The sequence below is a fragment of the Scleropages formosus genome, chromosome 19, assembly GCF_900964775.1.
Source record: "Scleropages formosus chromosome 19, fSclFor1.1, whole genome shotgun sequence".
NCBI classification, from domain to species: Eukaryota; Metazoa; Chordata; class Actinopteri; order Osteoglossiformes; family Osteoglossidae; genus Scleropages; species Scleropages formosus.
In genome coordinates, this window is record NC_041824.1 from 10242734 (window position 1) to 10258301 (window position 15568).

The 15568-nt window shown below is 48.8% G+C and overlaps 1 protein-coding gene across 9 annotated transcripts in view; it reads left to right on the forward strand.

The window, feature by feature from the left end:
* Window positions 1-15568, forward strand: part of LOC108931742 (5'-AMP-activated protein kinase subunit gamma-2-like) — a 102235-nt gene that overhangs the window by 79623 nt on the left and 7044 nt on the right. For all 9 annotated transcript variants that reach the window (XM_029246427.1, XM_029246428.1, XM_018747733.2 and 6 more), the window contains 3 exons: window positions 6977-7086; window positions 10857-10938; window positions 13855-13913. In XM_029246427.1, the coding sequence (XP_029102260.1) occupies window positions 6977-7086; window positions 10857-10938; window positions 13855-13913 (251 nt within the window). The remainder of the gene's footprint in view (window positions 1-6976; window positions 7087-10856; window positions 10939-13854; window positions 13914-15568) is intronic.

The window sequence follows — 15568 nt, forward strand, 5'->3', positions numbered from 1 at the left end:
GCACTTCCACTTCCAGACATTAGTTGGCAGCAAAACACACCCACGTGTTTTACAGTGTTTACAGCTTGTATCTGCTGTTTGAATGTCGGTGATCGGTAACAAGATGAGAAATATTGAACTGATTCGTCCCATATTAAATGTGACATTTTCTTCGCTCATTTTAAGTTAATTTCGATTGTACTGTTTCTTGAAGTTAATAAAACTGTTAAAGCAGTTCAACTTAACATTATCATAGCAATATCCAGGACCTACTAAGCAAATTGGTTGAGATATGTCTCTTATTATACCTCTATTGAATAAATAAATAAACCAGCCTGAAAGTGACCAAATACTGCCAAATGTTACACGTTTCGGGGGTGCGGTGGCGCAGTGGGTTGGACCGCAGTCCTACTCTCCGGTGGGTCTGGGGTTCGAGTCCCGCTTGGGGTGCCTTGTGACGGACTGGCGTCCCGTCCTGGGTGTGTCCCCTTCCCCCTCCGGCCTTACGCCCTGTGTTGCCGGGTAGGCTCCGGTTCCCCGTGACCCCGTATGGGACGAGCGGTTCTGTAAATGTGTGTGTGTGTGTGTTACACGTTTCAAGTTAATCAAATAAATGTCCTGGGGTGGCCTTGGGTCTTGTCTATTATGGTCTATTCCTCACGTTCTCTGTTCCTAGGATAGGCGTTGGAACACGGTGATCTTTGATAGGAAGAGCAGTTGAGGAAAATGGAATAAACAGTGTTTCTTTTAATTTTTACTTGATTATACAAGGCTAAGTGGAAAAGGAATCTCCAATAATTATCAGTCCAGATTTTTAATACTCCCAGTACTTTTTGACTGAACCTTACACGTACAGTACATGTTAGCACGTAGGCCCTGAATAACAGTATTTTTAAGCTCTAATTGATTGGGGTAGTGCTTTGATTTCTGAACAAAGTGACATATGAAGAGACCTCCAGCTCCAGTTGTTTGTATGTTAAGAATCCAGTGAATATTTCATGTGAATATTTGACTGGACATTGAGAAGCACCACACCTTCAGGTACAACGGTATAAAACCTTACTAGGGGAAATTTTTGATCCACCCCACGCAATATCGGGTCTTTATCCTTTCAGGGAGTGATCAGCTGTGCTCTTTTTATCCCTGTGGGACAACCTGTGAACTGAGATGCCATCAGGGTGCAGTTCCACAGCAGCCATCTCTGTCCATTTGTCGTCGTCGTCGTCATCACATCATCCGTCTCGTTTTGAGGGTGTTTGGTTCCGATGGGTTTTAGACCTGATATCCCACTTCTACTTCTAAGGCCCATGACAAAAGATAATGAAGACGTGTAATACTGAACTCAAATTTAAACAGCACATGTGGGGCGGTGTGGAAGATGTGAAGCACTAAAAATAGTGAGAAGATAAGAGACAATGACCGTTGCCTTGGATGACGGGAACAAAGACGATGGTGAAACCAGCTGGATCTCCAGGCCCCGTGACTCTGCAGTAGTGAAGGATGATAGACGTCTGTGCTCAGTAACGCGTTTAAGACCAAAGCTCTCAATAAATTCCGTCTTCATAGACGTATGTTAGAATGTTTCATGCCCACAAGGGTCTGTAAATGTGGCAAATTTGTGACTTTATCACAATTTATGTCTAATATATATTGGCTGACTCTTTCTTCAGAATGACCTGTAGTGTTAAGTAACTTACGGTATTTTTACCCTTTTGCTGGAGATGTTTTTGGGTGAATTCCTTTCTCAAGGGTACTACTGGGGTTCGAACCTGTGCCCTTTGGGTACAAGTTAACCGAATGAGTATATAGTTAATAAAGTGGTCGAATAGCTAATGTGAACGTCGGTGAGACTGTGGCATCTGGCCAAAGCACACGTCTTGGTGATGGTGCAGGTTTGAGAGAAGCATCCCCTCATTTCAATGGCAAATGTGCAGATGATGGCGACGTTTGCGTTGACTTCAGTGAAGTGAGTTCTGGAAGGTTCTGCCCGGTTGAATTGTTTAAATTAAGGCGCTAAAATGAGTCCCTGAGTGCTTTGGCTGTATGGGCTCTAGGACAGTTTCACAAGTAGCGACGCTGTCCCAGTTGGGCGTTTTAGGTTTGCTTGGTCTGCGCAGTGCGGTATTGGCAGGATTATATTAAACCTTTCTCACTCGCTCTTTAATCGGGAATGACAAAGAATGCTTTATGTTGCCCTCCGAGACAGAGGAGAATGATTATCGCGAGCCAGACAGGGTGAAGCCATTAAGCATCTGATGTTTTACGGTCAAGGTGGGCAGTGCTGGTGTCCCACAGTGTCTGGGCTGTGGGTTCACACATGCATACAGAGATTGCCACTGACTGACATACCATCCAGGGTGTGCCCCGCCTCATGCCCTATGCTTCCAGGATAGACTCTGGATCACTCCAGGACCCGACGCTGGGCGAGAGACCGAGAGGGATTGCGTGCGCCAGGTTCGTATTCAGGTCTTCAGATGAGTACAGCATTAAAAAATGAAATGTACGCAACACGACTGTAGGTTTTCGTGACTCGAGGCCCCAGCCTGGCATGTCGTTAATGACTAAGAGAACCTTGGCACGGTTTCTGTCACGCCAGCTTCCAGCAGCAAGGAGAGTTTTTTTTTTTTTTCTTTTTTTCCTCCTCCACAGGAAAGTTTCCTTTTGAGGCCTATTTTTAATCGTATTTATGTGAAAGTCTTGTTGTTCCCTTTCACTCTGTTTGGAAATTGACCAAATTGACAGTCAGAAGGGGGGAAATAGAAAGTAGAAAAGAGGATTGTATTAGCTGGGTGTTTCAGGGTTTGTGGCGTGCGTGCGCGTGTTTTCTCGGTCTGCTGTCGGCAGCAGGAGGAGGGCTCACTGGTTTCTCGCAGCCGTTCGCTATAATGTGAGTTGACGGAGCTCTTCGAGGGCCGCCAGGTAAGGTGGGATCCGAATGGACCTGCCCTGTGTCGTGGACAGGACTCAGCATTAGCAGGTGGCCTGGGGGGGGTTAATTTTATTTTCTCAGTTCAGTCCTAACACCTTTCTCTAGGGTACAACAGCAAGAAATTGGATCTGAACCTCTAACCTCACTCCACAAGTTGCAGCTCTAACCACGATGCTACCAGCCCCCTCATTTTCATAGTGTGACAGAAATATTCCGATGCCTGTTCAGTGGACAGGTGGACCGCAAAATATTAAGAAATTCGGTGAAAATGATCACAATGAAAATGAAGTACTGTGATGTGACTAAATGCTTCATCTGTATTTTCATTTCAAAATCACTGTCTCACTGGAAAGCTCCCAAATTTGTCAGACAAAGCAAAAAGAGCCCCATATCTCAGTGTTTTAGGACGGTTCCCTGATGTTGTTTTTTATTTATTTTTAAAAGTACGCCTCTGTCGGTATGATACCCAGATTACCTTGCTTCGATTGAGTTTACAGGAGCCTCACAGCAGTGCCTGCAGCCGTGGCGTCTGGGCTTTGGGAGGCGACGGCCCCCCGCGATGTCCATGTGTCACTGCGGCGATGGCCCCTTCGTCTCGCCCGTTTGGTGGGCTTGTGGAAGATTGCCGTGAGAGTTGCCATGGCGACCAAGTGGGGGCCGACGGGGATGGGCGGAATAGCCGGGCACTGAAATCATTGTGGCCCTTGGTTCAGTGGGCACACTGTTACTGTGTATCGCCGTGCGCCACCTTTTACAATAGACTGCTGCTCTGTTCGCCATAGGATTAAAGCTTTGCTAGATTCGAAACTCCGCAGCTCTCCAGTGTTTACAGAAAACAAATTATAGTCGTTTTCGCGGAGACTCGGATGCTACTCGTACTTCCTTTTTAAACAAACTAAATTCATTGGGGACGTGTTTATATGTGGGAATCCAGGAAAATTATCCCTTTTTTTTTTTTTTTTTTCTCCTTCCTTTTCCTATTAAATTGGGCCATGTTGCCCTCAGTGATACTGCACACTGCAGGGTTTTCTGTGCCACTTCAGTATATAGGTATGCCTATACACTTTTGACGTAGAACTACGCCTTTCTCCTCACTAGGTGGGGGGGGGTAACTTGGGAATTGACCGTCACGTAAAAATGCAACCCCCTCTCGCCGCTACTGCTCGCAAATGAAAAGACGGATAGATGGCGCATATACCATTGGAGAGAAGGAACACCGCATCAAACGAGATATGAACGGCCGCTGCCGGTTCAGCCTGAGCGAGCTGGCAACGTTGCGAAAATGTCCCGCGTTCGGCTCATTCTGGAGTCGCCGCGTGTTGCGCTGCTCCTCATCACGTTCGAACCACATGTCATAGCGTTGACGTCAGCGCCTCAGCTCGTAGCTACGGAGCCGCGCCGTCGGACACGTATCGCGCCGGCGGGAAAACCTTCATTTAGACCGAGGTAGGGGGCCTGAAGGCGGCTCATCGAATTAAACATTTCGAAGATGCCCAAGAAACGACGCAAAGTACTATCGCGACGGACAAGCTGCACTTAGGGAGCACGCCGAGGCCTCTGGGATTCGAAAGACGCCAGCCAAGACGCCGGCTCAGCGGAAGCGTGAGCATCACGCGCGGGGCAAGGAGGCGCGGGAGGCTGCCAAATCGACTCGGGCGGCCTCGGAGCCGCGACCGTCGACTTCTCGCACGCTCGACATCGCCGTGCAGCACGAGCCCGTGGGCGTGGATGCGGCGGGGACCGACCCGATATCTGGGCCGAGTGGGTCGGGGCTCACCGCCCACACGTAGCTCTTCATGAAGACATACAACGTAGTAAAGCTATGCAGCTGAAAATTTTTTTGGGACATGTTTCTGTTCCAACAACATTGACAAAAGTCAAAAATCTTCTTATGAATCATAGGAATACAACATGAATGAATGCTATGTTGTGTCATAGGGCTGGTATATTTTTGCTGATTTTTCATATTAATATTCAAATAATACTAGTATAGAATAATAGTGTAAATACAGTACAGTATTTTTTTGCACAGCACTGTTTTCACTTTCGTTTCTAAATTTGTCTTCCGATTTTTATTTTCAGCACCTGAAAATCACACGCTTCCTCGCTCTCGAGCCATTGTAAATAAAAATGAAATAAGTTCAAGGGGATCACAAACAAGTTTTGTCAACAAAACTCTCAGTGCCGGACACCAAAGCACCGACTGAGAGCCCGGCGATAAATAACGATGACATTGCGGTGTTGCGGCAGCGCCTCCGGCCCGTGTTATCGTAGGGTAGACGGAGCAGTTACCGTAAAGTGAGACGACCAAACGTTGGGACGCAAAAAACAGTGTAATGAGGTTAATGGGACAGCTGGTAGCGTTAGAGCTGCTGCCTTTTGACCCAAAGGTTGCAGGTTTGAATCCCACCTCTGGATGTAGTACCCTTGAGCAAGGTACTTACCCTAAATTGCTCCAGTAAAATTACCCAGCTGTATAAATGGGTAAATAATTGTAACCTCAACACTGTAAGTCGCTTTGGAGAAAAGCATCAGCTAAATGAATTAATGTAAATGAGCAAGGTACTTACCCTAAATTGCTCCAGTGCAGAGGGGGAAAAAATTACCCAGCTGTATAAAGGGGTAAATAAATGTAGGTAGACTAACGTTGACGCTTCTCTCCAAAACGACTTACGGCAAAATGAGTAAATGTAACGGGACGGCTGTCGTGAGTCCCGGTGGTTGTAAGTCGAACTTGTTGCGACTCCAGCGCTCTGCCTTTTCTCTTAATGAGTAACGTTTGACTAAGTAGAACCGTTCATTTCTTAATTTCCGCGCTTGGCTGGCGTTGGGGCCGCAGTCCAGCGCAGTCCAGTTTCGTAGAGCTTTTCCAGGAAGCATTTGCAGCCCATTCTTATGCATTAACCTGCTGTCGCGGTGTATTTTCCTTGCACGTTTACCCCCCTTTGTTGCCCGTAGGAAAGGGAAAGGTGCCCCGTGTGTGTGACGACGGCAGTCTAGTTCATTATGCAAGAACGGTTCTGGAATAGAAAGGATGGGAACTGGACACCCAAGCCCTTCCCTGCAATCAGTGCCGTTACTTCTAATGGAATCATTAACATTATATTTGTAATGGTCCTTTCCTGAACACACTGTCATGACTATAGTAATAGAGTAGACCTTGCAGTATATTGATGGTCTGTGTCCCTGTGTTATAAGAAATCTCCAGAACAGGGGTTCTTACCCTTTTCTCAGACCCCATTAAGAATCTGCGGAAACCTGAGGACCCCCTCCTAAAAAGTGGTCATGAATGGGAGGAAATGCTGCACTCGGTTTATTCGGCTTCCAGTAAGGTGTCAGTCTACCTTCCAGTCTTGGAGTACTTACAATGATTTACCCATTTATACAATACTCTGTACTGGAGAGATTTAGGGCAAGTACCTTGCTCGAGGACACTACAGCAGGAGGTGGGATTTGAACCTACCACATTCGGCTACAAAAAAAGCTGCAGCCATAACCATTGCACTACCTGCTGCCCTTAGGGGTATTTTATTTTCAGTTTCATTTAGTAATACATGGTCTTATTTTCAAAGCATGTCTGCACTTCCTGGGCCCCCCGAAGCCCTTAAACTGACCCCCCCCATCCCAGTTTAAGAAGACCTGCCCTAGTAGGGGGGCGGTTTGGCTGGGTCCTGCTCTCTGACGGGTCTGGGGTTTGAGTCCTGCTTGGGGTGCCTTGCAATGGACTGGCGTCCCATCCCGGGTGCGTCCCCTCCCCCTCCAGCCTTCTGCCCTGTGTTGCTGGGTTAGGCTCCAGCTCACCGTGACCCCGTATGGGACAAGCGGTTCTGAAAATGTGTGTGTGTGTGTGTGTGTGTGTGTGTGTGTGTACCCTAGTAGGATGCAGGTGGTATATCTGATCACATTTATTTTCAGCTTCTGTAAATGTCTTGCATCTACTTTTTAATGCATTGCTGTGCAAAAAAAAACTTCTGTTTTCAAGCTGTTTTGTGTTCATCACCTCGTTGGTCTGTAACCCGCATACGGAAAGAGAAGTGTGCTCACGCGTGTTTCTTTGTTCTCTTGCAGCTGTCGAAGAGTCCGAGAGCGATATTTACATGCGGTTTATGAAGTCCCACAAGTGCTATGATATCGTTCCGACGAGCTCTAAACTAGTGGTGTTTGACACGACCTTGCAAGTAAGTGCTCCGCTCTCCTGAGCTGTAAAAGTGCTTTAGGATGACTGGTGTGTTCCTGCTGCAGTAGAAGTGCGATTGTTCCAGAGAAGTGTGATGCAACTCTTAATTGTTCACAATTACTCAGGTTTTTTTTTTTTTTTTTAAATTTGTAGTTGCTCCTGTTTCTCCTTCCTCCAATTCGAGTTAAAGCAGCCTCACCATGTTATCTTTGAAAAAGTGCCGATGTTAAACAGCTTCGTTGTACCTCATGACCTGATGGGGACCTGCAGTTAAATGACTTCAAATTTGACTTCAGAGAAGTGGATTGTGGGTAATCCTCACATACTCCCGTTCAGGAACTGTCCAGGGGCCAAGGCAGCGTCCATCAAAGGATGAGTGTTTTCCCCTGGTGCCCTGTAACCCCAGCTGGCAGCCTCTCCTCCACTTGTCTGCCATGTATATTACAGCTGTCAAACTTCTATATATTGATCTATCAACCCATAAGAGAAGCTCACGAGTGTGTGCAGTAAGTTGATCTGCTGCAGCTCTTGCTCTTGTCATGTTCAGTTGATGGTTAACATCAGGCCAAAGAAGTGATCAAGCTGACATGTCAGTCACCCTAATCCTGGAGAAGACGCCATAAAGGCAGTCGTACTGGTTATGATGTTAGCTCTCCTCTCCATTTCGATTCCACCACGGACAAGACTCTATGATTCTATTTAAGTCATACAATGGAGCTTTTTGTGTCTTTCAAGTCTGTTGCCAGCTTCATTGTACGTTTTGCAACCCTGATATCGGCACTGTTCATGGTTGCTGAATCATCTCCTTCCTCTCCAGGTTGCTTTAATGTCTTTCCAACAGCAATCAATTATGTCACTCGAAAGGGGGTGGTGACGGGGGAGGGGGTTGCTGGTTTGTGCCACAGAAATTGCCGTTCCTCTCTTCATACCGGTTAAGAATTTTAAACATTTTCAAACACTTAGAGCACTTGGATGACAATTTATTCATTTTTAATTATGTTTTCTTTATCAGCGTTCACTGCTCGTGTCTGGAATTGCTGAGTGCTGGTGATCAATAACAAGGTGAACATTTTTCACATTTCTGGGTTGAGTAAGCATTCAACATTGAATAGGAGTTTGTGTGTACAAGGCATTTCCATTCCTTAGAAATTACTTTTAATGTACTGTAGCTTGAAGGGGGGATGCCGTGGCGCAGTGGGTTTGGCCTGTGACTGCTCTCGGGAGGGTCTGGGGTTCGAGTCCTGCTGGGGGTACCTGCGTCTGTGTCCATGCAGGACACCAAAGTCTGTGATGCCAATATGATTTGTTGCATAGCATGCATCAGGCTCCTGGAGCGTGTCCAGAGAGTGGCGTCCGCAGCAGAGCGGTGCAGTGGAGCTCATGGGAGGAGCACTTTGAGGACGTGCTCCTAGGGCCTTCCTGCCTGATGCAGAGGCTTGTTTGTGTCTCTTGGCTACTGGGGACTGTAGGGGAAAACGCTTGATTTCGTGTTTGCGATTCTTAGTCTTGACTTACAGCAGGTAAGGTTAGTGTTGTGGAAGGTGCTGAACCCAAACCAAGTCCATCAGAAGCTATAGGTTGAAAGTTTGGCAACCTGTCGTGCAACCCATCGTGCCTCTCTTCCGAAGTGTGCCGTGTTAGTTGGTGAACAGGAAGTTCAGTCTTCATAGTCACCAGTAGTCCTTTAGTTCCCTCCAGTCTATTGGCAATGGGCTGATATTTCTGCACATACCTGCTGTTTGGTTCATTTACGGTATACATCAAGGTGGCATGGTGCCACGATGGGTAGTGCCCATACCCCCCAGCTCTTGGATTGTTGGTTCGCACATATTTGAGTCCAGTTCACTCCGTGTGGAGTTTGCACGTTTCCATTAGTTTTTCCTCTGGGTGCTCTGGTTTCCTCTCACAATCCAAAGATGTGTGTTTCAGGTGAAGTGGTGACTATACATTGTGTATATAAACCATAATGGATGCGCTCTATAGTTTTTATGGTTCAACATAGGAATAAGAAAGCCAAAGTGGCTCCTTTCTGATCTACCGCTCACCATTTTAGGAGACCTGCCTTTGGGAACTGGGACAACTTATTAGCATTTAGCAACAATGTTATAAATAACTGTAAATTGACTTAAGCCTTTTCCTATGTAGAATGCCCAGGAGGAGTGAGCAGCTAGTGGCACTTGGACCCCCCAAGAGGGTTTTTTTTTTTTTTTTTTTTTTCTCCTCCTCCCCCTCTCCCTTGCCTTTCAGTTTGGAGTTTTTTTGTTCCTTTTTTCCATGGACAGTTGACTTAATTACAGCTTTAATAATTACATAATTATTGTAGTGATTTAATGTATAGCCTACCTTTCTTTTGTACTGTGCCTCCGATACTTTGTTCAGCGCTCTGTGTCACTGTGTGAGAAGAACACTCTATAAAAATAAATTGAATTGATTTGAGTTGAAATGAATTTATGATGGGCTCTGGAACTGGAGTACCGGGGTAGTAGGAAATCCAGCGAGAGCAGAGCAGAGCAGCAGCAGCTCTCAACATGGTCCTTATAGTTATATAGTGGAGGTTGTCCTCTCTGCCCAAGAAGATGATGAGGAGGAGGGAGGGGGGTTATTGCCAGATTCATGGTGGGAGATGGATGGGCCGCAGAGACAGGCAGTCCAACCTGCTCGTGCTCCAGGGCCAAGCTGTCGTCCTGGACGCACCGAGAGACGTTGACGGTGTCCCTGAATGCTCTTCTGTTGGCCTCTACATTTGTGTCTGGTTTTTACATGAATGCAAAGTAGGAAGGCAGGGCTCAACATAAATATTTGTATGTTTATTTATTCGTTTATTTTAAATTTCATTCATTCTGTTTTCCGTTACTGGGGAGGGTGCGGTGGCGCAGTGGGTCGGACCGGGTCCTGCTCTCCGGTGGGTCTGGGGTTTGAGTCCCGCTTGGGGTGCCTTGTGGCGGACTGGCGTCCCGTCCTGGGTGCGTCCCCTCCCCCTCCGGCCTTACGCCCTGTGTTGCCGGGTTAAGCTCCGGTTCCCCGTGACCCTGTATGGGACAAGTGGCTTCAGCTGGTGTGTGTGTGTGTGTGTGTGTGTGTGTGTGTGTCTTCTGTTGTGAACAGAAGAGGGACATTTTACATTTGACCTGTCCCATGAAATGTTTCACATGTTCAACTTTGGAACGTGTCCGAATGACAAAAATAAATGTCTCTGTTTAAAATAGCCTTGTAAACGTCATTATAGCGAGCTTGTTGGTGTCATGTGAAAGGAAGCTTGGGGGGGGGTGGGAGCTCCAGAATAAACAAATTGCCTGAAATGGCAAGATATTGGCACAGTTTTTTTTGCTTTGTTTTAGACAAATTTGGGAAATTGATGTTGCGTTGGAAACACGGATGGAAAAAAATAAGTGATGTCACACAGTTTATTCTGATGGGGTCCTCGCTTTGAATCACATGTCTTAATTTTTAATTAATCATCCACTTGTGGATCAGACTGGTCTCAGAATGACTCTTTCGGTCTGAATACTAAGGGCTTCAGCATATTGATCGCCTGTCCCAGACATCTGGACAGCCGTTAATGTGGAGCCCTGGCATGGAGAGGCTGTTACTTTTAATGCTCACATGTGATTGCAGATGTATGTAAATGAAAAGTTTACATGATATGAGTTGACTTGAGCTGGATTCACTCTCCGGATGTGAAGTCATCCACCCCGTGAACAGCGCTGCGTGGAAAATCTCACGGTGCGTGTGCTTCGCATGGGTTCCATGTCTCGTCTTGTTTCCACGCAGGTGAAGAAGGCTTTCTTCGCTCTCGTCGCCAATGGAGTTCGGGCAGCTCCTCTGTGGGAGACAAAGAAGCAGAGTTTCGTAGGTAGGTCCGCCGCGTCGTCTGCGAGGGACGTCTCCGGTCTCGCGTAGCGCCGGTGAGCATCTGGCCCGTATCGATCGTGCGCGGTGAGGACGTTGAGCACCGCGGCTCTCTAGATGTTTCTCTCTGAGCTTCGATGTGCTGACGTGTTTATGCCGGGACGAGAAAAACACCGGGTTCTCCTTAAGCGTTCGGGAAGCATGGTTGGTACCCAAGTGTCCTCTCGCACCTTGTTTTCGGTGTCGTGTGTCCACCGCTAATGAGCGTGAGCGCTTGGAGTCCCCGTGGGAGCTCTTCGTGCATCATCCGGAGATACGCCGCTCGTTGTCGCGCGCAGCCAGCCGTCTTCGCGCTGGGGTGCCGGCGTCGGTGGGTGTTGGGTCTGATGCCGAACGCATTGCCGTTGCTTCACGTGGACCGAGCCAACTGGGGTGCCCTGTGGAGCGCGCAGTCCTTTCTGTACACTGTGTGTGTGTTGAGCTGTCTTTAATTGTGTTTTTGTGGACAGCAAAATAGGCATTCACCCAATGCGATGTCGGGCCTCCTTTCCCTCGTTTGAATGTGAAGCGTACAGATGATGTCGTACGTGCACGCGCAAGGCTGCGGAGAGAGGGGAATGGACGACGCCCGGAAGCCATCGTCAAGCCTCCTCGGTAGGGGCGTCGTTCTCGGCAGATCCCGTCTGTTACCATGACGAAGCGAGGCGTATTCCCAAAATAGCGAAACGTGGCGAGTCCAATGGCTCCGGGTCACACTGATTAGAGCGCTGCAGTCAGGGGTCGTTTTGGCTTGCTGGCTCACCGTCGCTAGTGACTTCGGGGCCCTCAGCTTGGCGGGATAGCGGGAGTTGGCGCTTCAGCCTCCTGTCGCTGTAGACATCTTGTGGTTTCTGAAAGCCATGTCTGGAGACAGATGGCCTGCTCCCTGTTCCTGGGGTGAGGGAGGGAGGAAGGAAGGTCAGTAGATACCTAGGTAGGTAGCTGAGTACATTTATAGATGGGTAGATAAGAAGGTTGATGGGTGTGTGTAGGTGTGTAGAATGTAGAGAAGGAGACTGCTGGTAGTGTAGTGGTTAGAGCTGCTGCCTTTGGACCCAAAGGTTGCAGGTTTGAGCCTCACCTCCTTGAGCAAGGTACTTACCCTAAATTGCTCCAGTAAAATTACCCAGCTGTATAAATGGGTCAATAATTGTAACCTCAACACTGTAAGTCGCTTTGGAGAAAAGCATCAGCTAAATGAATAAATGTAAATGTTGAAGGGTAGTTGTGTAGATCAATAGATCTGTAGGTAAGTGCACTGGTAGGTATTTAACTAGAGGGGCAGATCAATAGCTAAGTTGGTTGATATGTGGGGACGTAGGTCAGGAGTTTGCGACGTGGCCACCGGAAGCCCTGCAAAGACGCATCGAGCCGTGCTCTATCCTGACTGCGTGGAGCTTGCGTGCCTCGCACTGGGAGGTGTTTACCCTGCATGCGAAAATACTTTTTCCAGGACCGCAGTTTACACTCCTGTAGCGCTGGGGCCGAGAAGTCTTGGCGCGGGAGGCAGATCCGGTCCGGTGGCTGTCTCGCGGGTGCCTTTTGTTTACGCTCGCGTCTCTTCTGTCGCCGCGGACAAAGGAGTGCGGCGGACAAATAGATGTAAACGTCGGTGGGGGGTCGGCAAGGAACATCGCGTCAGCGAGGTGGAGTCGCTGCAGCGATCCACGTGAATCCGCCGTCGTGTTTATTAGGGTTGTTTTATCCTCGGCGCCGAGTGACGGTTGCTGCTTTTCACGTTACAGTCCGTGTGTGTGTGTGTGTGTGTTTTTTCCCTCTGGTGTAATGATTGCGTGCGGCTCTCTTCCCAGCCCGCTCATCTCCTTTAAAGCCCCGCGCTGCGGAGCGATGACCGTATCCTATATTTAGAGAGCGCCCGGCTGGGCCCGTGGTGCCACGGTGCGTGGGAGCGGCCTCTCCTGAATTATTAATGACGGCGCTGTCGGTGCCGGGAAGCGCGAGCGCTGGCGGCATTCATCAACGTAGGAGATGGGAGGTTCGTGGCGATTGATGGATGAGATGCGTTGGTTCATGTCGTCGTCGTCGTCGTCGTCGTCGCCAGCGATCCCTCCCTCCATCCCTCCCTCCGAGGACGGTCGGAGGGTAGCGTGCGCAGGGCCGCTCCCGTTCGACCGGATTTGCCGGATTTACGCGCACCGCATCCCCTTGGAGGCAGAGGAGCGTTTTCTCTCCTCTTGATGGTCTCGGGGTACAGCGGGTGGGGCGGTGCTTAGAACCACCACCTTACGTTCAGAGGTCCCAGGTTCGAATCCCACCTCCTGCTCTAGGACCACCGATCGAGCCCAGGGACCTTCCTTGAATTTGCACCGATAAAATTGTACACTCAGCTCTGTAAAGGGGCGAATCGGTGCGAGTAGCTACATGTCGCGTGTCGCTTTCGTGAAAATGATCGGACCAAATGGGTAAATGTGATGGGACTGCAGCGAAAGTGTTCGGCGTTCTCGGCCGTCGCCGGAGCGAGAAACGAACGCGACGTTTCGCATCGCTGCGGAGGAACTGGGGACCGCTCCAAAGCGCCGCGAATCACGCGCCTCGGGGAAGGTGGGCCTCGCGCGGACCTCCGTTTGACCGGACGGGGGAAAATGAACAATCCGGGCTTCGGCTTTGCGTTATTGCCGTATTCTCTCAGCTGTAAGTGGGATCGGAACGTGGCGTCGGTTTGTTTTGCCGCGCGAGGGCCTCCGTGGTTCTAGAGGGCACGGTGAAAAATTTTCCTTGTCGCTTTTAATGGATGCCTGTCTTACTAATTTCCTTCCCATTGGTGATGTTTTTACTCATCTGGTGACTGATTTCCATGCTAACTCAGCTTTTTTTTTTTGTCCCCCCCCCCCCCCCCCCCCCCCCCCCCCCTTCATTTCAGGGATGTTAACAATCACAGACTTCATCAACATACTACACAGATACTATAAGTCCCCTATGGTACGTGTCCTTTTCCGTTCAGCCTTCTTCCCATTCAAGGGCTTGATATTAATTTTTTGTGTTTGCTTGTCCAGAGGACAGGTAGGTTTCATCAGTACCATCAGAATTGATACACGTATGTAAATGTTTAGCTTAATAGCTTTTTAAATTGTAAGCAAAGTCAATAAGGGCGTCACGTAGAAGGAAGGGTACTTGCAGAAGGGCTCCAACGTAAAGGAACGGCCCGAAATAGCGACGTATTGGGATTACTTTGTTTCGTTGTCAAATGTTCTTGCTGTCAAGTACCCAAATGATTTTGAAGTGAAAATGCACATGGTTTCTTTATTATGATTGCCACTGTCATTTTGCATCAAATTTTCTTAATGTTCTCCCTTGACGTTGCCGTCCGCCTGCCCGTTGGACGGCCGTCGGAGCCATTCTAGCTGCGTGACGGCATCTTCGAGCCGCCCGTCCCGGACAGCCGGAGCACCGTTAATGTGGGGCCCCGCCGCCGAAAATGAGCTCTGTTCCGGAGGTTTCTCTGCACCGTCGTGCCTTCGCCGCGGTGCCAAGCGCGCACTGCAGCGCTGCTCTAGTGGGCCTTTATCTAGAGTGCCGTAGAAACACGTTCTCGCCTGGTGCCGGGCCGTTCCGGTGCTCTTGCCGTACGGTAGTGCTGCCCGGTACTGTACCGCTGGAGCAGTTAGTTAGTTACGTTAGTCGGCAGGGTAAACGGGAACGACTACGGACGGGGAAACGGTTCTAGACCAGACCCAGGAAACGACACCCAAACGGTACCGTTTGTCACGGGTTCCAGCCTCTCGGGCTTAATTCTTAATGCGTGGCCCCGCAAAGTGTAAATGTAGAAGATTTGTTACATTGCAGCGGTCTGCATGTGAGCAGGATTCAGTTGCCAAGATCTGGTTGTAAGGTACAGGACGAGTCAAAAGTTTGAGTACACTTGGGCGTTGATGTGGGATGGACTAGACAGAAGAGCGTAAGCAGCCGGTAACGTGGCGGTTAGAGCTGCTGCCTTTGGACCCAAAGGTTGCAGGTTTGAGTCCCACCTGCAGCTGTAGCACCCCTGAGCAATTCACTTACCCTAAATTGCTCCAGTAAAGTTACCCAGCTGTATAAATGGGTAAATAATTGACATTGTACCACATAGCTTAACATTGTAAGTTGCTTTGGAGAAAAGTGTCCGTTAAATGCATCCATTCAAGCAAAGCGACCCCCCCCCCAAGTGTCCCGCACCTCTGAGGACTGCTGCAGAAGAGCTGGGAAGACATGATGCCTGGTCTCCTGCTCAAACTTGTTAAAGAAGTATTTTCCAGCAAGTATGCTCAAACTTTTAACCGGCCCTTTACGTTGAAGATCTTGAGTTCCACAACCTTGCCTCTGGTCACAGAGGGGTATTCTCACACAGTAGAGCTGCTGTTCAGCTCCCTCCCACTACGGGGTTGCTCCTTGTGTCCCTCTGTGCCTGTTGGGCTCTTGTCGGCAAATAAGCGACCCAAGACACTGCTGACGCTGTCCCCTTACCCTCCTTGCAGGACAGAGTTGGTGTTATTTTTAGATGCGTCTCTGGAATTGGAGAACCTTCTAGTGAAACCCAGGTGAGGTTAGTGGGCAGAGCAGGCGTAAGTGGCGTCTTGCGGCGAAGGTGTCCATCAATG